This window comes from Papaver somniferum, chromosome 4 (assembly GCF_003573695.1).
Source record: "Papaver somniferum cultivar HN1 chromosome 4, ASM357369v1, whole genome shotgun sequence".
In the NCBI taxonomy this organism is placed as follows: domain Eukaryota; kingdom Viridiplantae; phylum Streptophyta; class Magnoliopsida; order Ranunculales; family Papaveraceae; genus Papaver; species Papaver somniferum.
Window position 1 is genome coordinate 131,101,827 of NC_039361.1, and position 22,861 is coordinate 131,124,687.

At 35.9% G+C, this 22,861-nt stretch overlaps 2 protein-coding genes across 2 annotated transcripts; both read left to right on the plus strand.

The window, feature by feature from the left end:
- Nucleotides 1–9,049: 9,049 nt before the first annotated feature.
- LOC113276576 (U-box domain-containing protein 6-like) lies at nt 9,050–13,719 on the plus strand. The gene is made up of 6 exons (XM_026526196.1): nt 9,050–9,245; nt 9,667–9,761; nt 10,175–10,360; nt 10,606–10,713; nt 11,229–12,397; nt 12,613–13,719. The coding sequence occupies exons 2-6, from the start codon at nt 9,711–9,713 to the stop codon at nt 13,487–13,489; spliced, it is 2,391 nt and encodes a 796-aa protein (XP_026381981.1). The 5' UTR covers nt 9,050–9,245; nt 9,667–9,710; the 3' UTR covers nt 13,490–13,719.
- A 5,241-nt stretch (nt 13,720–18,960) lies between these two features.
- LOC113273137 lies at nt 18,961–20,421 on the plus strand. Its single transcript, XM_026522902.1, has 2 exons — nt 18,961–20,046; nt 20,173–20,421. The coding sequence occupies exons 1-2, from the start codon at nt 18,961–18,963 to the stop codon at nt 20,419–20,421; spliced, it is 1,335 nt and encodes a 444-aa protein (XP_026378687.1).
- The last annotated feature ends 2,440 nt before the right edge of the window (nt 20,422–22,861 follow it).

Consider the following 22,861-nt stretch of genomic DNA (forward strand, 5'->3'; position numbering starts at 1 on the left):
CACACAATCAACTTGAATCTCTTATGATCAATCACACACAAAACGGAGTCTGTTAACAATGGATTATCACAAGACGTCTTTAGATCTACAAACAGTCTAAAGATCCCCGTCGAAACTTAGATCTAGGTTGAGTGAATCTTATATCAGAAGAGAAGATTCTCAAGCATAAATAAACTGGGTGCAATCAAAGTTCAACAACCGTTAGTCAATCAAATAAATCAAAAACTAATAATAAACTACAATTATCTAGTTTCCCACCAACGGTACTAATAGAGCTTCTCAATCCCAAAGAAATATTTAAACCGAGTGGCCGTAGAGATTTCGCCTAATTAGGTTACTTTCCTCTCTGAATAGGCGGCTCCATCAGTAACAACACAACTAGGTAGTTTTGCTGGCTCCGAGGATTAGTTTTCTCAAAATGAAAACTTCAATATTTATAGACCAAGGAAGTTTGGACACCAAGGAATTTCCAGAACCAAATATTCTCAAAGATATGCAATAAAGGCAAATACGATTTTCATAATTCTAGGAAATGCTCTGTCCAAATATTGACCGAAATCTCAGTAGAAAATCTCCAACTAGTAAAAATGCACATTACTAATTTTTATTTTCTAAAGATATGCATTTTAATTGCTAGAAATTAAAAACATATAAAAATGAAGACCTTAATTAAAAGATTCTCAATTTATTTCGATCCGGGATTCTCCTTTAGCTATTAAGGAATATCTTTGAACAATAAAAAATAAGAGTTACTACACATGTTCAAAGTATGTCGACATCTTTTCTTTGTAAATCCTTTTTCATATTTACAATCTTGGAACCGATTTGCCACACTTCCGAACAAGTTTAGAATTGGTTCATCTGACTTCCAAGAACTATGTGATTGATTATCCTATCAAATCGCCATTAATGGGTTTTACGATTCTACCTCAACATAAAATTTCACTTCTGCCTCCAAGTGGGTACTAGGATCGGTTACACTAGTTACCATAAAATGGCTAACTAAGTACTAGGATCGGTTACCACTTATTATGGTAAAACTTGTGATCGGTTGACCAAGTTATACGATCGGTTACACCAACTTACTAAAACTTGTTAAACCTCTTACAAGGATTCGATTACACTCTCTCTTGTGATCGGTCAAACCTCTTACTAGGATCGGTTACCCAATGACTAGTATTTAGTCACACCAAATTCAAGATATCGATCTTACCATCTTAGGTGATTAATTAAGATCGGTTTCACTAATAAAAATCATACCAATACAAAAGTCAGGCCTTGTGAATAGTTTTACCAAGATACATAAACAAGTTATGAGCGGTTATACTAAACACACATATTGGTAATTCAAAAGATTTGCAATGATGTCGTCATTGTAGGTCCTTACTTCTTCACATTCTTCAAGTCTTCATATAATACTTGTAATGTCGCATATCCTAATAATTTCAAGATAACCTATACTAAGTTGACTCTAGTAAATAATCAAGCGACTCTTTAAATGAGTTTTGGTTCACTAAAATATGACAACCAATCTTGACATACCAACGCTTGGTGGGTTCAACCGAGCTATACTCTAACAATCTACCCCTTTGTCAATTTTAGTGACAAAACTCTTACATCATATGGATAAACAAATTACAAGAATTCATTACACATACGCTTGTTTCCAAAATTCAACAACACAATAACCTGTATACATTCAATCCTTTAAATGCCGATGTTGATATTATAATAACAAAGCTAATACTCTCGTTAAAGGTAAGATAGGTAGATTTTCAATCCGCACGTCTTTGTTATTTCCATCATCATATGATATGTTACTCCCACTTAGTCTATGCTTTACTCTTTCGTTAGATATAACGCTTAAGCACCATTGTCCTTTCCTTAGTGATACCAAATCGATACAAATCAATACAAATATCACTTGTTTACTCCATATATTTTTCCCCTTTTTGTCACAAAATGACAAAGGTACGAGCAAATAAAGGACAAACCGAAAAGATCTTACAAATCTTACAAGAGACTTGCAACCTATAAGAGTTAAGCACGAGGGTTCCACACACCATTTTTGATAACCAATATCAAAACCGAAACTACAAAGTAATTTTGTTTTGATATGTTTGCCCGAAGAAATTTTACCTAATAGTTTAGCAAACCAAAAATCGACTAACCTTAGTTCCTTTGCTAAACCGATCATACAAACACAATCGCTTGTTCGATAAGACCAAAATAAATATCAGAATTAACTCTATTTTTCTTATCAGGCTCTAGTTGTTCTCATCAATAACTTAGACCTTTCACTTTTAAACAAGACAGGTACTAGGTTAGTTAACTAGCATTTCTTGTTAAGGCATTTGATTAGACTTGAATAACCGAAACCTCCACTTTGATAAGTCTAACTAAGATCAGAATTAACTTAGTTTCTCTTATCCGGAATCGAATTGGACTAAACAATTCATCCCGAAAACTCTTTTGTTAAGCTATAAAAAATTCATACAAACCAAATAAAACAACTTGCAGAATTATTTACCTCAACCGGAAGCAATTGAAACAACATAGACATTAAAGTACTACAATTGCTTCGTAATTTCGTAAGCCTAAACAATTGATACCAAACCATAAAGCAAGATAACGATAGTTTTTCTTAACCGGAAACAATTGAATCACACATACATCCATACACAAATAATGGAATAAAACATCAATTGTACCGAAATTTTGTTAAGAAAAAGCAATAAATATATTCAATGAAATCAGGCTTTTCTCAAACAGGAAAATGATTAACTAACAAATTCATTACCTCATATTCTGCATCCTATTCTCCCCAGAAAGATATGTCATTAAGCGTAGGTTCACATTAGAACTTTCCCCCATTATGTTGTCATCCTCTCGCAAAACAAAATAACAACAACAAAGAGCAACCTTTACCAGAGAAAGGTTGAAAACCGGTTTTAACTATTGCAATGCAAACGTTGAAACCCCGAAACACAAATTCTTTTATGCTAAACCAAAAGATTCAACATATTGTAACTTTTTCACATATTTGTTTCAATCAGAACCCCTTATGATCCTTTGATAAAGCCTACCAACACGGGCTAGAACTCAATCCTGCTAAATCAAAAATTCACCCAAACCATAAGGGTTCACACATATGAGATCGAATATTAAGGTCATGAAAACCGAAATCAAACATCCCATAAACATACATAGCAATAAGAGAAAGCATTCAAGTACAGGCTATGTAACAAAAAACTATCACAAGAAAAATTATAAAATAATAATTTTATTCATAAATAAGATGATAGTTTTATTCAAAAATAGACCTTATACAATTATTGAAAGAAATCAAAAACTAATGTCTATTTTCCATCTCTAGTGGTGTTCTTGTTGTTCACTGAGGTTTCTTCAGTGTTCAAACTTTTGAAGCATGTCTCAATAGACTTGTCTGCAACCACTTCTTGTTGCTCAAGTTTTTCAACCTGAACCTTCATATCAGCAAGATCATCTTTTGTCTCCTCAATTTTATCTTTGAGCCAATCTTGATTTCGAACCGTCATTACGAGGTTGGTTCTTAGTTCTTCAAACCTTGGATATAGTCAATCATATTATCATAACGAATCCACTTGGTTTTGGTTGGATCTTGTAAATTGTAAGCCAACAAACATGACTCATCCTGTGATCCAACTGAACTGTCAGAATCATAATCAGACATGATTTTTGATATGTTTTTCTACTTCCTTTCTGTATTGATTCCTTGACAATCCTTAACCTTTTGAGCTTCCTCCTTATTAGCCTTTGTGACACTGCGAGTTATTGGAGGCATGCTCGGTTATTTAAATAGGGATTGATTAGGGTTTCAGAATACAAGCAAGAGATAATTTCTCTTTAAGAACAAACAACTTTTGCACCGAAAATATCAGGAAATTCCGAAAATATTACAAAAATATATTCTGTTTCCTTTGTCCGAGCTTCTCATGCTGGAAGGTTTATTAAAATTCGAAAATTATAAATAAAACCTATTTTTGGAAGATCATGATAAACATGAACATTTTTTAGACAGACATGGATTCACAGTCATCTATACAATGTCACAGATTTTTCTGATAAACAAACACACAAAAAATGTGCTCTTCATTTTATTGTGCTTTTCTCATCCATAATTAAGAGGACGGAAGAGGATGAAAGTGCAAAATTTCTATACAACTAAGTTGTATTCGAAATAAGCTTTTTCTAGCTTACAACGAGTATCAGAACCATAGTTCATGTTTCTCCTTGGGATTTTCTACCCAAAATATTTTCTCCCAGAATAATGATCTTTTCTAACTCTAGAGATATGATCATGTGGAGAAGATGTACTGATGTGAGACTTTTCAGAGATAGATAAAATCTCTCTTAATTCTGTCAATGAGATTTTCATAAGATTTTCTCATTGTAAGGATTTCCTTATGATGCACATCAGCATGATTATTTGAAACAATTATGGGAAATTCCTGATTGTTTCCTTTGGCAGAGATTCTCTCTTTCCCTTTCTTCTGGAATCGTTCTTCATCAAAACAAGAATTGTTTCGATATGGGTGAGGAGGAACCTTTTTCCAGAATCGATTATCAACTCTTTCTTTTGATTTTTTTGAGTTGATCTTATCGGGTAATGGTATATTCTGTCTTTCTACTGAGGAATGGTCTTTCAGTTTTTTAAGACAGGAAACTTCTTTCAGTATCTTTACCACCGTATTTTGAAGAAGTATAAGTTTCCTGTCAAGTGACTGAAAGTTGTATTCCTTAAGATCACGTTCACGGAATCGGTTCAAAGTTTCCTTTGGACAAGATTTCGTCTGATCATCAGTAGATGTAGAAGATGATTTCTCATCCTCTTCTGACTTGATGTAGTTAGGCAAACTACCATCATCTTGATCTGTTTCAGATGTGACTAAATCGGTTTTATCACAGTCTGTAAAAGTCGAGCAAGGACTTTTAGTTTCCTCAAAATCAGAAGAAATCACAACAACATTATTAGTCAGAGTCATAGGATGCGTCTCTTTATCTTGAGTAACAGATTACCAAGAGCTTCTAATTTGACAGTGAGATCCATATTCTTTTTGGCTAGAAGATTCTGTTGAATGTCTTTATCTCTGATCTTATTCTTAAGAAGATTTGACTCTGTCTTTAGTATCAGCATTTTTGAGGACAAAGATTTTATAGGCTTTAGAAGTTTTACCAACTCTTTATCAGAATCTTCTTTTCCATCAGAGAACGACACTGATGTTTTCGCAACTCCTGGATCATGAGTTAACGAAGTGATAACATCTTCAACTTTTGAGTATTCATACTCTTCCATAACGTTAACTGAATCAGACATGGATTCAATTTCTTATAGGTTGGATTACACCAAACACAGATTGTTAGATCTTTTCGTGTTTGCCTGCTCTGATACCAATTGAAAAGAAGATGGTGCCTAAATATACCTCAATCTAAAACTTTTCCACCTATAAGTCCTTTCTCCGAAATTGATTGTCTATGGACTGAGTCGAGACAGTACAACTAATCGGTTCACATTTCGTGTGATCGTCTATGGATACGAGTTCGAGACAATACGACAACAAGATAACTTGTGTGATTGACTATGGATACAAGATCTAGACAATACAACAACGAAGTATGTTTACTTGATAAAAGGTTCAGACTTAACCAAACACAATAGGATTGCTATCAAGCAAATAGGAATTAACGTTAGTGTAATTTACTTTAAATTATAATAACAACAATTATAATTGCGGAATATAAAAGTAAATGACACATAAATATTTTGTTAACGAGGATACCGCAAATGCAGAAAAACCCCAGGACCTTGTCCGGAATTGAATACTCTCAGGATTAAGCCGCTATACAAAATCTAAACCAACTTCGTATAGTTGAGACCAAGTAACTAAACCTATACCTAGTTCCGTTTGTATCTCTGCGCCTCCAACTTGTATTAAGTCACGCACTTGGAATAATTACTTTGGTTCGTATTCCAAACAGTAAAGGAACAACAAATATGTTCGGTAACAACTCTTTTCAACCAAGTGATATGAGTTTGAAAAAAGGCTCTTCCCTTTATCCCAGTAAACTCCTTTGTCATGTTCTTAGATCTATCTATCAATACAACTACCAAAGTAGTTGGATCTAGATTTTGCAACCAATACTTTAAATCACAAAGAAACGTATTGATGTCGGTCTACTCAACTAATCAATCCAATCTATCACAAAGATAAACCGATTATAGTTTGATCCTTTTCCAGTCGAAACAAGTTTTGTGCACACCAAAGATTATGAACCCAAATCAGAAATCTTCTTCGTCTTCAAATCTTCTTAGATCTTCAATAAACACCTGCACACAATTAACTTGAATCTCTTGTGATCAATCACACACAGAACGGAGGTTGTTAACAATGGATTATCACAAGACGTCTTTAGATCTACAAACAATCTAAAGATCCCCGTCGAAACTTCGATCTAGTTTGAGTGAATCTTATATCAAAAGAGAAGATTCTCAAGCATAAACAAACTAGGTGCAATCAAAGTTCAACAACCGTTAGTCAATCAAATCAATCGAAAACTAATAATAAACTGCAATTATCTAGTTTCCCACCAACAGTACTAATAAAGCTTCTCAATCCCAAAGAAGTCTTTAAACTGAGCGGCCGTAAGAGATTTCACCTAATTAGGTTACTTTCCTCTCCGAATAGGCGGCTCTACCAGTAACAACACAACTAGGTAGTTTTGATGGCTCTGAGGATTAGTTTGCTCGAAATGCAAACTTCAATATTTATAGACCAAAGAAGTTTGGACACCAATGAATTTCCAAAACCGAATATTCTCAAAGATATGCAGTAAAGGAAAATACGGTTTTCATAATTCCTGGAAATGCTCTGTCCAAATATTGACCGAAATCTCAGTATAAAATCTCTAACTAGTAAATGCACATTACTAATTTTTATTTTCTAAAGATATGCATTTTAATTGATGGAAATTAAAAGCATATAAAACTAAAAACCTTAACTAAAAGATTCTCAATTTATTTCGATCCGGGATTCTCCTTTAGCTATTAAGAAATATCTTTGAACAATAAAAGACAAGAGTTACTGCACATGTTCAAAGTATATCGACATCTTTACTTTGTAAATTCTTTTTCATATTTACAATCTTGGAACCGATGTGCCACACTTCCAAACAAGTTTTGAATTGGTTCATCTGACTTCCAAGAACTATGTGATTGATTATCCTATCAAATCACCATTAATGGGTTTCACGGTTCTACCTCAACATAAAGTTTTGTTTCTACCTCTAAGCGGGTACTAGGATCGGTTACACTAGTTACCATAAAATGGCTAACTAAGTACTAGAATCGGTTACCACTTCTTATGGTAAAACTTGTGATCGGTTGACCAAGTTATAGGATCGGTTACACCAACTTACTAAAACTTGTTAAACCTCTTACAAGGATCGATTACACTCTCTCTTGTGACCCGATGGCTAGTATTTAGTCACATCAAATTCAAGATATCGATCTTACCATCTTAGGTGATTACTTAAGATCAGTTTCACTAATAAAAAAGTCATACCAATACAAAAGTCAGGCCTTGTGAATAGTTTTACCAAAATACATAAACAAGTTATGAGCGGTTATACTAAACACACATATTGGTAATTCAAAAGATTTGCAATGATGTCGTCGTTGTAGCTCCTTACTTCTTCACATTCTTCAAGTCTTCACGTAATACTTGTAATGTCTCATATCCTAATACTTTCAAGCTAACTTATACGAAGTTGAATCTAGTAAATAATCAAGCGATTTTTTAAATGAGTTTTGGTTCACTAAAATATGACAACCAACCTTGACATACCAACGCTTAGTGGATTCAATCGACCTCCGCTCTAACATTTATTGTTGTAGACGACTATAGAATTATTTCATAAAAGGTTTTAATGTAAAGTGGTTTAGACTGAGAAAGTTGAGCACGAACTAATAACATGGAAGTTTCGAAATGAAAAAGCTGGAAGAAAACTTTGGCCAGTCACCTTCTTTGCAATATATTAGGAATTACGGGGTGGAAGAAACAGGAGGCCAATGACATTAAAAAAACAAAAAAAAAATGTAAAAATCAATTAGCTTAAATTCATTATGTTTAGGAACCTCGTACACAGTAGGAATTAATTGTCAACAATTAGTTATCTGATGGTGATATAGATGGACTAATGTAATTTGTGGGTGTTATTTGGGTTATAGATAACCCCAATCTGATATAATGGGGTGTACTTTTTGGCCTTTTCAATAAACTTATAACCTTTTCGTGGAAAAAGAAATCCAAAGCATTTTAAACACGTATCTCCGGATTAAACGAAGGATTGACACTACTTGAAGCACTATTGTGGATCAAGGCCTTACATCTACCCGTTTCTTTCTTTCAAGCTATACTTTAAGGGGACTGTGAAAATGCTGAATAAACGATTTCACTCTCTTAGAGATGTTCTTATGTTTTCTCCCATTGATCCACCTGTATAAAAAGAAAAAAAGAAAAAAAAAACTTGTTCCGAGAGAAGAAAATAAAAAAAAACTCCTAAGCAATTTGGAGCTCAAACGAAAATGTGCGCTGATTGGCTGGTTAGCTAAATTCAATAGCTAACCAGTGGTCCACTGGACCCTAAATACATTGATTATCAAACCTCCCTCGGCATTTGCTCACCAAATATCTCACACCATCAGCGGAGCAGACACGCAGTAACCTTTCAGATATGCGGACCGCGGACGATTCTGAAAAGCGCAATTTAGCCATTTTCCAATAACTATCTGACAAGACTAAATAGTCGGTAACTGTCGGCCGACAAATCTGGAGATAAAAGCGGCAAAAGAGAAAAACCAAATCTTAATTCAAAAAATTTCCTCAATTCCCAAAAATAGATTATTATCTAATGAAAAATGAATTTCCTTTTTGCATTTTTACTGCTTCAGTTAATCATATTTAAATACAATAAATAAATAACCATAATTTGTTGTTTCATTTTTTATTTTTCCTCTCACATGAAAGCTGTCTACGTTTCCACCAGTGCGTAAAATTCGCTCCACCACTCACAACTACCAATTTCAAAACCCTAACTCCCAAATTCTTACAATGTTGTTGTTATCGTTATTCCTCCTCTGAAGAAAAACCCTAAATTATGCAAAGGCCTTTTTCATATGCTTCTTTCACAAGATAAAGAATATAATGGTACATGTTCTTCTTTCTTTTCCTGAATCTTAACCCCTGTTCATCTCCTTCTTCGTCATAATTAGAATAAGTCCTTTTTTTTTTGCAAAAATGTTTGAATTTTCAGGTTTTTTATCTTATGTAATCCAAAATTGTTTGATCCTCGGTGCAATGTAGTAAAAGTTACATCTGTTTGTTTTTGGGTGTTTTGATCTTCATTTTGTACTTCTTTTTAATCTTATGATGATTGAATTGTATTTGTAGGGTAAGAATTTAGTATTTGATATAGAAATGTTGAATACAGAGATCTGATCATATTGAATTTACTGGGTATGATTATTTTGTAGTAAAAATTGCTGCTGTGTTTTTATTTGGTCGAATTGACAAAGCAAAAGCTTCCTTCTTGTGCATTGATTTTGTTTAATTTTGGTTTTGGTTGCAGCTGAGGAGATTGGATATCAATAAGTAATATATTATTTGGGAGCTATGGATGTTGCCGAGGTTGAAGAAAGTCTTTTTGCAGCCAGTGATGCTAAGGTATTCAAATTATATTTGATTAATATGCATAAAGGGATTTAGAATAGGATGAATGCAATTACGGGTTTTGATTAGAAGTTTCTTGCCTCTCCCTGGAGAGGTCATGGTTGTTTGGCAAGGCCTGCCTCGGATATGATCATTCTATCCACCCTGATTATATGAAGAGAGGAAAATATAAAACAATTAAGTCAGAAAATGTTGGTGCTATTATTTTGGCAATATTAGCAACCCGAATTGATATGGAAATTATCGATGATCAACTAGGACGAGCACCAGAAAGTTCTATGTTTTTGTCTTGGGTTGAATATATCATTTGATGTTATACAATGCTGTTAAACCTCTCAATTTCAGATTACATGTTTTTAAGATTATCTGGTTTAGATAATTAACTGTCACTATGGTTGCATATGCAGCTGCATCGAGGGATGTGTAGCGTGCTATCTGGGATTGTTTGCAAAGTATTGGAAATCTTTCCAGTTTTAGAAGCTGCAAGACCTGGAAGCAGATCAGGCATCCAGGCCTTATGTGCAGTGCATGTTGCACTTGAGAAAGCGAAGAATCTACTTCAACATTGCTCAGATTGTAGTAAACTTTACTTGGTATGTTACATTCCCTCACATATTTTGTGTCAATATCTTACATAGTCAATAGCTGCAGGATCATTATATATACTGATATATACTGGTCTGCAAATGGCAAGCTCATGGTGCTAGTAGATAGTCTGTCTTACGGAATCAAGCTTTCTTGATTTGAACGTAGATAGCTTCTTCACCATTGCTTCAATTCTGTTCGAGATTTTGGGTACCTCGCACTCGTACTGATTGCAATTATTTCTGTTCCTTAGGCTATAACTGGGGACTCTGTTCTCCTAAAATTTGACAAGGCTAGGTCTGGTCTCTCTGATAGTCTGAGGCGCGTTGAAGATATTGTCCCACAATCTGTTAGTCTCCAGGTAACTATTGTGCAACATTGTTTAGCTCACAGTTTAAATTCCAGCAATGTCATGCGACTAAGCCTTTTACTTTTAATTCATAGAGATATGGGGAATCACTTAACTACGCAGCTTCTATTTGTTTGCATTCATTATTTTGATGGAGAACCATTGTTTATCAATTGCCAGAACAAAGCTTTACTTAAGTACTATGAAACAAACTGCAGAGAGAATACTGAGCTACATATATGTACATACGTATACATATAGTGCCTTCGTCCTTATGCTTCAGTTTCTGATGAGTTTCTATCGTTTATGCTTCTGCTAATTTGTCTTGTTTTTATAGATCTGAAAATTATATATCCCAGATAGAGGTTTCAACTTCCAACTACTGTATGTCCTTTCTGATTCCTAAGAATTAATTGTAAAACTAGGTTATCAGATTATTTAAGGTTCTGTTGGAGATTATCTCTTTTTTCTTTCTGAAAGAGTAACCTATATATTTTGTTTGAAATCTCATTTTGTTCTCTTTCTAGATTTCAGAGATTGTAAATGAACTGGAAGCAACCGTGTTTTCGCTCGACCAATCAGAGAAGCAAGTTGGTGATGAAGTGATTGCTTTGCTCCAGCTGGATAGAAAATTTAACAGCAACTCTAATGACAATAATGAGCTTGAGACCTTTCACCAAGCTGCCTCAAAGCTTGGAATTACTTCTTCAAGAGCGGCACTCACAGAGAGAAGAGCTCTTAAGAAGCTTATTGAAAGAGCTCGCATTGAGGAAGACAAGCGAAAGGAGTCCATTGTGGCTTACCTATTACATCTCATAAGAAAATACTCCAAGCTATTCCGAAGTGAGTTTTCAGATGACAATGATTCACAAGGATCAGCTCCATGCTCCCCCACAGTACTGGGCTCTGAAGAGAGTGGTTGGTCTGGAGGAAACAGCCAAACCTTTGAAAGGCAGCTTTCAAAACTCTGCTCTTTCAATTTTAAGCCTATCCGCAAGAGATCAGGGCCGTTGCCAGTACCACCAGAGGAGTTGAGGTGCCCGATCTCATTGCAGCTCATGTATGATCCTGTCATCATTTCATCTGGTCAGACTTATGAGAGGATCTGCATCGAGAAATGGTTTGGCGATGGTCACTATACCTGTCCTAAAACCCAGCAGCATCTCGATCATCGATTTTTAACTCCAAATTACTGTGTGAAGGGTCTCGTTGCTGGTTGGTGTGAACAGAATGGAGTACCTGCTCCTGAGGGACCTCCAGACTCACTTGATCTCAATTACTGGAGGCTGGAACTATCTGAGTCTGAATCCGCGAAATCAAGATCCAACGGAAGTATCAGTCCTTCCAGGTTGAAGCCAGTTAAGGTGATTCCTCTGGAAGATAGTATTGTCGAAGAAGCCAATGGGAGCGAAAAGGAAGAGGAATCTGGCCAGGACTGTGAAGTGGACACGTTTGAAAGGTATCATAGCTTACTAGGAATCTTGCGCGAAGAGGGAGACATGAAGAAACAATGCCAAGTGGTAGAACAAATACGGCGTTTATTGAAGGATGACGAAGAAGGTAGGATGTTTATGGGGGGCAATGGGTTGGTTGAAGAGCTGGTGCGGTTTTTGAGTTTGGCTGTCCATGAGGGGACTGCGAATAGTCAGGAAACTGGAGCCATGGCTCTCTTCAACCTCGCTGTTAACAACAACAGGTATGCAGTATATATATATATATATATATACATACTTTTATAGTTCGGTCTTCTTCAGATATTCATAATTGAAAAGCTAATATGCTAGTTTGCTATCCTGGTTATTGAATCACAAAACAGCCCGTAAATGTTCCTAATTTATCAGCAAGTATGTTCATAATGCTGTGTTCTTTATGCCGAATTTATGAATCTTTACTTGGGCATATCTTTTATAGGAATAAGGAGATGATGCTATCTGCCGGAGTAATTCCTGTGTTGGAGGAAATGATCCTAAATCCAGAGTCGTCTGAACCAGCTTCTGCTCTTTATCTGAACCTTTCATGTCTAGAAGAAGCAAAACCGATAATTGGATCAAGTGAAGCAGTTCCTTTCTTAGTTCAAATCCTCCAAAGTGACAAAACACAACAATGCAAACTTGACGCCCTCCATGCAATCTATAATCTCTCCACAAACTTGTTGAACATTCCACACCTTCTCGCTGCCGGGATCATAGAAAGACTCCTGCATCTCCTTGCAGATCACGCGTGGGTCGAAAAAACAATTGCTGTATTCATAAACATAGCCTCCAATAAATCAGGCAGAGAACAAATTATCTCAGCACCAGGTCTTGTAAGCAAACTAGCTGATATCTTAGACATTGGCGAACCAGTTGAGCAAGAACAAGCCGTTGCATGTATCTTGAGTTTATGCAATGGAGATGAAAAATGCAGCGACATGGTGCTGCAAGAAGGGGTAATCCCTTCATTGGTTTCGATTTCAGTAAATGGCACAAATAGAGGTAAAGAAAAGGCACAGAAACTGCTAATGTTGTTTCGAGAACAACGTCAAAGAGACCCTTCACCTGTTAAGGTTGAGAAGCCACCACCAATACAAGTACCACCAAAGAGCAGTGAAGGGAGTTTACTCACTCCACCAAGAAAAAGCAATGAAGGTAACTTACCGACTCCACCACGGAAGAGCAATGAAGGGCGGTTACCCACACCCCCGCCTGCTCCAGAGCGTAGACCTATGTATAAATCAGCATCTAGAAGATTGGGAAGAGGTTGGAGTTCTATATGGAAGAATAAACCCTTCTCAGTTAACCAGTATTAAAGGAGAGATGTATGTCCCTCTTTTGGTTAGCTATGTATATTCCTTTGTTTGTAACAGTTTGTTGTATTACTACTAGAACTTCTTTATTATTTTTTCCTCTGAAGAAAGAAGAAAAGAAAGGAGAGATGTATAGGTTACTGTAATATTTTGTATGCTTTATAGTGATCTTTTCAGTTTCTCCCATTTGGGTAGGAACAAAGTAATTTATCATCATCTCTATTCAAAACAAATACTTGAGAATTCAAGAGACCCGAGTTTTGAGCCGGGTTCCTATGATAATAGGTAAAATTTTCATTTTGTCTCTATCACCGTAACACCTTGTAAATTTTGGTAAAAGTGATACTTCCTCAGTCTCTAAACACAATTTATATGGGATGATATCAGATTACTGGGACTGGTACCATTTCATATAAGACAAAAAAATCTTAAGACGTTGATCAGCTAAATGGTATCAGTCCCTAGTAATATTGGTATCAACCCATATAAGTCATGGTTCCTAAATACCTATCCATTTTTAAACTGTCTCACTAATAGATGGCCTATATCACTAAATGAGGGAATATTTTTAAAACTATCATCTTAATTGATTATTATTAGTACATGATATATGCATAATTTGATAGCCATTTTCATTTTCGTTACTTAGTTGTTTTAAGATGATTTTTAATGATATAAAGTTTACGAATATCCGCGGTATTGTATATATAATTTGAGTCCAATTTAGAGAGCTGTGGTTGAAAGATGAACAAAGCTCGAATTCTAGAGCTTCTGGCCCCACTTGAGAGAATATAGACCAATAATAATCTCGGGTTTTGAGATCTTTTCGATGTTTTTTGCAGCGCACCCTATGGAGTGGGTGGTCAAAACCACGCTTATATACACAAGTCACAAATCGTATCTTCCTATGCTCTCATCTTTATCCCTTTGCAAAACCGAAATCATATCTTCCAATATCTCTTCTGTAACCGCAAAATGTATCTAAATATCATCTCTTTCTATGCCCTCACCGCTGAAGCTATGCCTCTTTAAGTTTGTTGTTTAATATTTTGATTTAAAGAGTATGTTGTTTAACTATTCTCCGTCTGTATCATAATCAGGTTGTGCAACGATCATAATCAGGTGGTGCAATGGTGTGCACCAGTGGAAGAGGAAGGCGTGGAACTGCAGCTACTGTGAAGTCTACGCCACTATTGACGAAAGTGGAAGCACGCCATAATCGCTATTTACGGAAAGCGGGAATTAGACGCAAAAAACCATTACAGAAGCATTTGCTTCTTATGCAACATCTCCTATATTATTATGGCAGTCAACTGACAGGTATTATTCGTTTCTTTGTATACTATTGTCAACATCTCCTATATCAGGGATTTGTCCGCATACAAATAGATTAAAGGTTTAGATTAGATCAGCTACTTCATGGTATAGTATAGTAACTCTCGAAAGTGCTATTAGGGATTTGCTAACACAGTTTATTTGGTTATTTGGTTATTTGGTTACACAAGTTCCATTTTTAAACATCAGGCCATTGTATATGCAAAAGATATATGCAATTATATATATATATATATATATAATAAGTATTACTATTGTCAACAGTTCATGAAAAAGAACTTGCTAGGGAGAAAAGGAAGGTTCGGAAGGAAAAGCTCGATGCTAAGAGGGCATTACAACATCGGTTGCTATTTGATGAAGCGATATCATTGGAATCAAGTTCCGACGACAGCTCAGATGAGGATGAGATGCCTCGGTTTACAGACGTGGAGGTCGAGCATTCTATATGTAAGATACAGTTTGTTCTTTTAACCAACAAATCTAAGTTCAATTGTATTTTGTGGCCACTTATAATAGACTGCTAACTATATTTCTGTGACGTGTGCTGTTTTCACATCATTGGGTATTAAAAGATCTGATTTTGGAGGACCAGAACATACTTGCAAGAATTGTGGTGCTATACTGTGGCACCAAGAGAGGTCTAAAGGAAGCGCTGTTAACCCCGAATTTAGCATATGTTGTTCTAAAGGGAATGTCAAACTCCCTCTTCTTAGAGATGCCCCAGAATATCTAAAGAGATTGTTAGACTTTAATGGTGGACAAATGTCAAGTAAGTTTAGGAACTTGATCCGGGCATACAACTTTATGCTTGCATTTACCTCAACTGGAGCAAGATTTGATAACAAACATAATAGGAGAGGTAAGGGACCCTGGACGTACAAAATTCAGGGTCAAAGCTATCACAAAATTGGTTCCCTGGTGCCTCCCAAAAACAAGGATCCAGGATACAACCAGCTCTATATATGTGATACGGAATTGGCACATGAAGCTTTGCGTCGGAAGAACGTATTTTTTAAACAGGCACAACAGGATGACTTGGGAGTAGATGTGCGCAGAAAAAGACAGGCCATGAATCAAAATCTTCTAAGAAGAATGAAAGTGAATTGGACTTGGATGTCATCACAAATTTAATCACTATGATGGATCAACATAACCCGTATGCAAAGACATTCAGGATGGCTAAGCATCGAATGCAATCCCAACCCGCAGTCGAATTGCGGTTAAGAATCATTAGTCGGCGGCAAAGGGATGCGAGGCAATATAACTTACCAACATGTTCCGAAGTAACAACTTTAATAGTCCAGACTCCTACAGATGATGATGTGTACAGGGATATCATAGTTGAACATAAGGAAAATGGTTATACTAGAATCAAGGAGATACACCCATGCTATATGCCTATGCAGTTTCCTATTTTATTCCCTTGCGGTGAGGATGGTTATAACGTTGATACTCCATACAGTAACGTAAAGATAGGAAAAGATGGTGTACTCAGAAAGCGAAAACAGCTTACTATGAGAGAGTATTATGCATTTAGGCTACAACGGAGACTCGGAGAGGGACAAACTTTGATCAACGGTGGTCGTCTGTTCCAGTAATATTGTGTTGATGCGTATGCATGTATTGAAGAATGTCTACTTCAATGGGTCAGGAAGAACCAAGAACACATAAGAGCTGATTTACACTGTGGATTGAAAGATTCACTGCTAAAGGGAGATTCATCTATAAAAAAAAGGGAAGAGAATTTTGCTGCCATCATCATTTACCGGTAAACCAAGGTATATGATGCAGCACTATCAAGATGCCATTGCAATTTGTCTACGTATTGGTGTTCCGGATCTGTTTATAACATTCACTTGCAATCCCAAATGGAAGGAAATTACAATGGCTCTAACACCAGGTCAGCGACCAGAGGATCGACCAGATATTGTTGCGAGGGTATTTAAGCTAAAAATAAAGAATATGATGGAGGTTCTACGTACAATAAAACATTTTGGGAAAGTGAAAGGAGGTATTTGTGTTTCTGTATTTAATTTTGCAATTTTAATTAAAATCTACTTTGCATCTTTACTGAAGACCATAGCAATGAACACCATTTAAGCTGATGCGTTTTTAACGAGTGGACCACATCCAACCTTATTGTTCACGTAAGGTGGATATCCATATCCAAAACATTCCTAATATGCATTCCTAAAACTGCACAACATCATAATCAATATATAAAGTTTCCGAGACTCATGGTTGCAGACAATAGGTATAAAGTTTTAATTGTTCTTTACTTTGGTTCTAATTTAAATATTTTTTTATGCAGCCATTTACACTATTGAATTTCAGAAAAGGGGGTTGCCGCATGCCCATATACTATTATTTCTGGAAAAGAAGGATAAACCAGAAACTCCGTCCGATATAAACAGAATTGTCGCCGCTGAAATACTTAACAAGGAGAAGGATCCTGATGGTTACCAAGTTGTTGTGAACTACATGTTGCATGGACCATGTGGAGTATTAAAAGAGGGTTCACCATGCATGAAAGACAAAATGTGTTCAAAACAATACCTAAAAGAGTTCAGTCGCAATACTAACGTTGACAAATATGGGTATCCAGTTTACAGGAGACGCGATAAAGGTAGGACTGTAGTTAAGGATGGTATCGAGTTGGATAATACATGGGTGGTGCCTCACAACAGAGACTTGATCGTGCAGTTTGATGCAAACATAAATGTGGAGGTGTGTAATTCAAGAAGGGCATTAGTTAAGTACTTATTCAAGTACATTAACAAGGGTAAAGATCGGGTGACAGTTGTAATCGAGAAAGATCCAGAACGCAGCGAAGATTCCGGAGAAGAAGACGTATTGATTGACGAAATCAATAACTACTTGGATTGTCGTTATATATCTGGAGCAGAAGGGTGTTGGAGGATTTTCGATTTTGACATTCAGTATCGTGATCCATCCGTTGAGCGTCTTCCTTACCATTTGGAAGGTGAACACCAAGTAATATTTCGTGATACAGATGAATTAGAAGATGTCTTAGACAACCCAAGTGCGAAATGCACAAATTTTTTGGAATGGTTTGAAGCAAATAAGAAGTATCCAGAGGCAAGGGATATAACTTATGCAGATTTTCCATTTGAATTTGTTTGGGACAACACTATTAAAGAATGACGACCAAGGATAAGAGGGAATGTTGTGGGCAGGTTGTACAACGCTCACCCGAGTTCAGGAGAAAGATATTTCCTCCGTACCTGTTGAATGTTTGCAAAGGTGCACGCAGCTACGAGGAACTCAAAACTGTTGGTGGGACTACTCATGCTACTTTCCGAGATATATGCGTGGCTCTTGGATTGCTCTCAGATGACAGTGAATGGCATCTCGGACTAATAGAAGCATTGACATATAGCACGGGAAACTTGCTGCGCCAAATGTTTGTTGCAATGTTAATTTTTTGTGAGGTAACTGATCCAAAAAGATTATGGGAAGAAAACTGGAGTTTGTTATCTGAAGGCATCGAGAAACAAGAGAGAAAGAAAATACGCAATTTACACCTGGATCTTGATGAAGCCGAGTTGAAAAATCTAACACTAATTGACATCGAAGAGATAATGGGGAGAAATAGCAGAACTCTTAAGGAGTTTCCATCGATTCCTTTCCCAAACAAAGAAAAACAATATGCTTACAAAAATAAATTAATAGATGAGGAGCTAGCTTATGATACGGAAAAACTACGGAATGCGCATATTAGACTGAAGAACTGTTTGAATATGGTTCAGCGAGAAATATTTGATGTTGTTAGCCAGTCAATTAAAAAAGGGGACGGTGGATTATTCTTTGTTTATGGGAGCGGTGGTACTGGAAAAACTTATCTTTGGAACACCATAATAACCGGCTTGCATGCAGAATCCAAAGTTGTCCTGGCTGTTGCATCATCGGGTATAGCATCATTGTTGCTTCCCGGGGGGAGGACTGCCCATTCTCGGTTCAAGATACCAATAACTTTGGAAGACAACTCCACATGCGATATTAGTCATGGAACTCAGTTGGCAGGGTTGATAAAAAAAGCTGAAATAGTAATCTGGGATGAAGCACTGATGATTCACAGACATGCTTTTTAAGCTCTAGAACGAACGGTGAAAGATCTCATGAATGAGAGAAAGGACAAGACAAAGGAAAAAGTGTTTGGCGGAAAAACTCTTCTGTTTGGAGGAGACTTTAGACAGATATTACCAGTAATTCGTGGTGGAAGCCGAGAAAATATTGTCGATGCTTCTATTAGTAGGTCAAGGTTATGGAAACATTTCCATGTATTTGAGTTGTCTGAGAACATGCGGTTGTTGAATGGAAATTGTAATTCTGCTGAAAAACAATCAATATCCGAATTCAGCAAGTGGATTTTGGATCTTGGGGATGGAAAACTACCAGCAAAAGCAATAGAAGGTGAAGACGATGAGCCAACTTGGATTAAGATACCCGATGACCTGTTGATTGAGAGTGGTGAAAATCCCATCGAAACTATAGTTCAGGCCATTTATCCTGGAATGCTTGATAAAATTGAGGATCAGGATTATCTAAGGAAGAGGTGCATCTTAACCCCGAAGAATGACACTGTTGACCAAATAAATGACTACGTGGTTTCCATGCTTCCAGGTAAAGAGCACGTCTTTCTAAGTTCTGATTCAATTAGTCCACAGTCGTACGATTTTGAAAATGCAGAGCTGTTATACAACCAGGAATATCTGAATAGTCAGAAACTATCAGGAGTACCTAATCATGTGCTTCGATTGAAGCTTAATGTACCAGTAATGCTTACAAGAAATATAAATCCAAGTGCGGGTCTTTGCAACTGTACAAGACTTATTGTTACCAGGATCATGGCAAGAACTATTCAAGTTAAGATTATAACTGGAAGTGCTGCTGGTAAGAGTGCTGTAATTTCAAGAATAGTCATACAACCAACAGAGACGCACCTGCCTTTTATCCTGAGAAGGGTGCAGTTTCCTATTAAAGTATGTTTCTCAATGACAATTAACAAGATCCAGGGCCAGAGCATCGAAAATGTAGGGATCTATCTTCCGAACCCAATTTTCTGTCATGGACAGCTCTATGTTGCAGTCTCCATAAAAACTAGCCGTGGATTGAAAATTCAAATTGATAAGACAAAGGATATCGTATCAGAAGGGTATACTCAGAATGTGGTGTACAGGGAAATATTCATAAATTTACACCAGGTCAGTAATATATTACTACTTTCTTTGTTGAGCCTCATAGATAAATGATATGTTTAGTTATTTTACCTTATTTATATAACAACTTTACTTATAATTTTACCAATACAAAAGCATAAAACACACCAGATCCAGGAAATTTCATCTGATATGAGTCACTTGGAAGGGGATCAAGAAACCGATGAAGAAATGACACCATTGATCGAAGATAGTGGTGACGAATTCTCGGCATTCAACAATACAGCGATCGAAGATAGTGGTGACGAATTCTCGGCATTCAACAATATAGTGATCGAAGATAGTGGTAGTGAAAAAGGAGATCAAGAGAGTGATGAAGAAATGGCATTGTTTGTCGAAGATAGTGATGACGAATATTAGGGATCAACAACACTGGAAAGTGATAATTATAAGGAACATCTGAGAATCATTACCTGTTTAATTTAATTTAATTTAATTTTTATTTTTTTGTTTCGTTTGCAATGGAATTCCAAAGGCTCCAAAACTTTTTTTGTCAAGGATTTTCTTTTTTAAATATTTATATATGCCAGATTGCTGAGAACAAATTAAATTTTGTTCAATAGAAATTTTGTGTAACAACTGCAGGTACAATCCTACGTCTAGCACAAATGAAAATCAATAAATCCCTTATAAGAGACACCGATCAAAAAAAAAGAAAAACTACAGAATGAGACTGTTAAATTGAACTGAATCAAGTACAGAAACATTATCATTCATAGAAACGTGCAGACTCATTTATACGTTCCCAAAAATAAGGATATGATAGATATCAATATATCTTGAAGATGACGCAATATTCTTATCAAAATCTACACATTTCATAATTTGATTAACAGAAATTATATATACAATATTTATTCCTATCGAAGGCTAGCTATATGATTTGTTACTTCTCCATCAAAAAGAAATAAATCATTAAACCATATTTCAAGCTAGTTTTACTAATCAACAAGAATAAGAACCAAAAGATGACAAAATTCAGAATTCTTCGAACATGGGATACCAAAAAATCAGACACCGACGAATTTTACAACTTTCATATGATTTTTCTCAATGAATCTGTAAGTTATTATATATTTTTTTAATGTAATTTATGATTAATTCTTTTGCAGAAACTAATGAAACAGTCAACAGGAAGAACAAATACATGCTGTCGTATCCAAAGATCATTACAAAAATCACGCCCCAAAACTTCAGGAGCAGAATCTGATAACTATCACCGACTTCTCAGTTTCGGAGATCAAACATAAATGGAAACCTATTCCAGGAAATCTGATATTACACTTCACCGACCATACACATGTTACCGTGGAGACCATGGACAACAAAAAAATATCGATGTATGGATTTGTTCTAACGGATCTAAAGGAACTCAATGAAAGAAACAACGACTTTACTCATTATACAGGTGACTTATTAGACATCACCTTTTTGTAATTTCTTATATCACTTTCTTGATTAATTAGTTTCTTATACCACAATATTGTTCATGTAGATGTCATGGGAATACTGGTGGGTATATCGGAATCAACATTTGGATCCCAAACATCCAACTAGTCTGCAATTACAAGGGAAATTTTAATACATGATGGATACGGAAACTTGACTAGAGTTACTCTCTGGGGAGATGCTGCTAGACAAATCAAAGAAAAATATTTAGATGATACCGATAGATACATCGTTCTGATAATCACTTCAACCCTGATGGAGAAATTTAATAGTAAGCCATGATAACTTATTCCAAATGATAACGCATATATTTATAAGATGAAATAATCATTAATTAATTAAAATTTTCAGATATGTATTGTCTTTCCACTACAATTGCTACAAAAATATTTGTGGATTTGGCCATACCAGAAGTAGATGGCATGCGAAACAGGTAACTATTAGATCTGTTTGCTAAAATGGATTGTTTTGATATGATTAGACTACATATAAAGACACTAATATTGTTTAACGAATAGATGTGGACCTTACTTGCCAGTAAATCTTATTGATTATGAAAGGAAGCAAGAAAAACCAATAGAAGAAATGTTTTTTCAAAACAGAATGACGCTACGAGAAGGATGCAAATTAATCCACAATGAAGAGAATTTGGTAAGATCCACACATACTTATAGTTGATTGGTAACAATATAATAAGATCATTGGTTGCTAATGTAATATACAAAATAAGGAATGATTTTTACTTGCAAGGGAAAATAGTTTGCATTGTAGAGAATTCAACGTGGTATTATTTAGCATGTCCGAAGTGAAATTCAATGGAAAACACGAGCTTACTGGAAGATAATGGGGTGCCCCATGCGATTGCACGATCAAAACACATGTACCAAGGTAACAATATTAATGCAAACATCTTACTGTGAAACCAAATTGCATTAAGATACTAAAAAAATGACTAGTGGAATGCTTACGCAGGTACAAGTTAGAATTACGAATACAGGATGAATCTGGAACTGGGACTGGAACATTTGTTATCGTGGGTTCGGTTGCTGAATCTCTTTTCAATGACAATGCATGGATCTCAAAGTTTATGCGATATAATGCCATGATGGAAAAGGTACATTACAACCATGGCAATACATAACATGCTTACTGATTTTGCTACCATATGATAACATCAAACTAAAAAAAAAAAAATTGCAGAAAAGCTTGGCAGAAGATGTATCGTCTTACTTCCCGGCATGCTGAAAACGCCAGCCTTAATAGGGTGGCCACGCTGCTTTTTGAAGAAGTTCGAACGAGCAGGACTGCTTAAAACAGCCTCAAAACGGTCGTGACCATCCAACTTCACCAG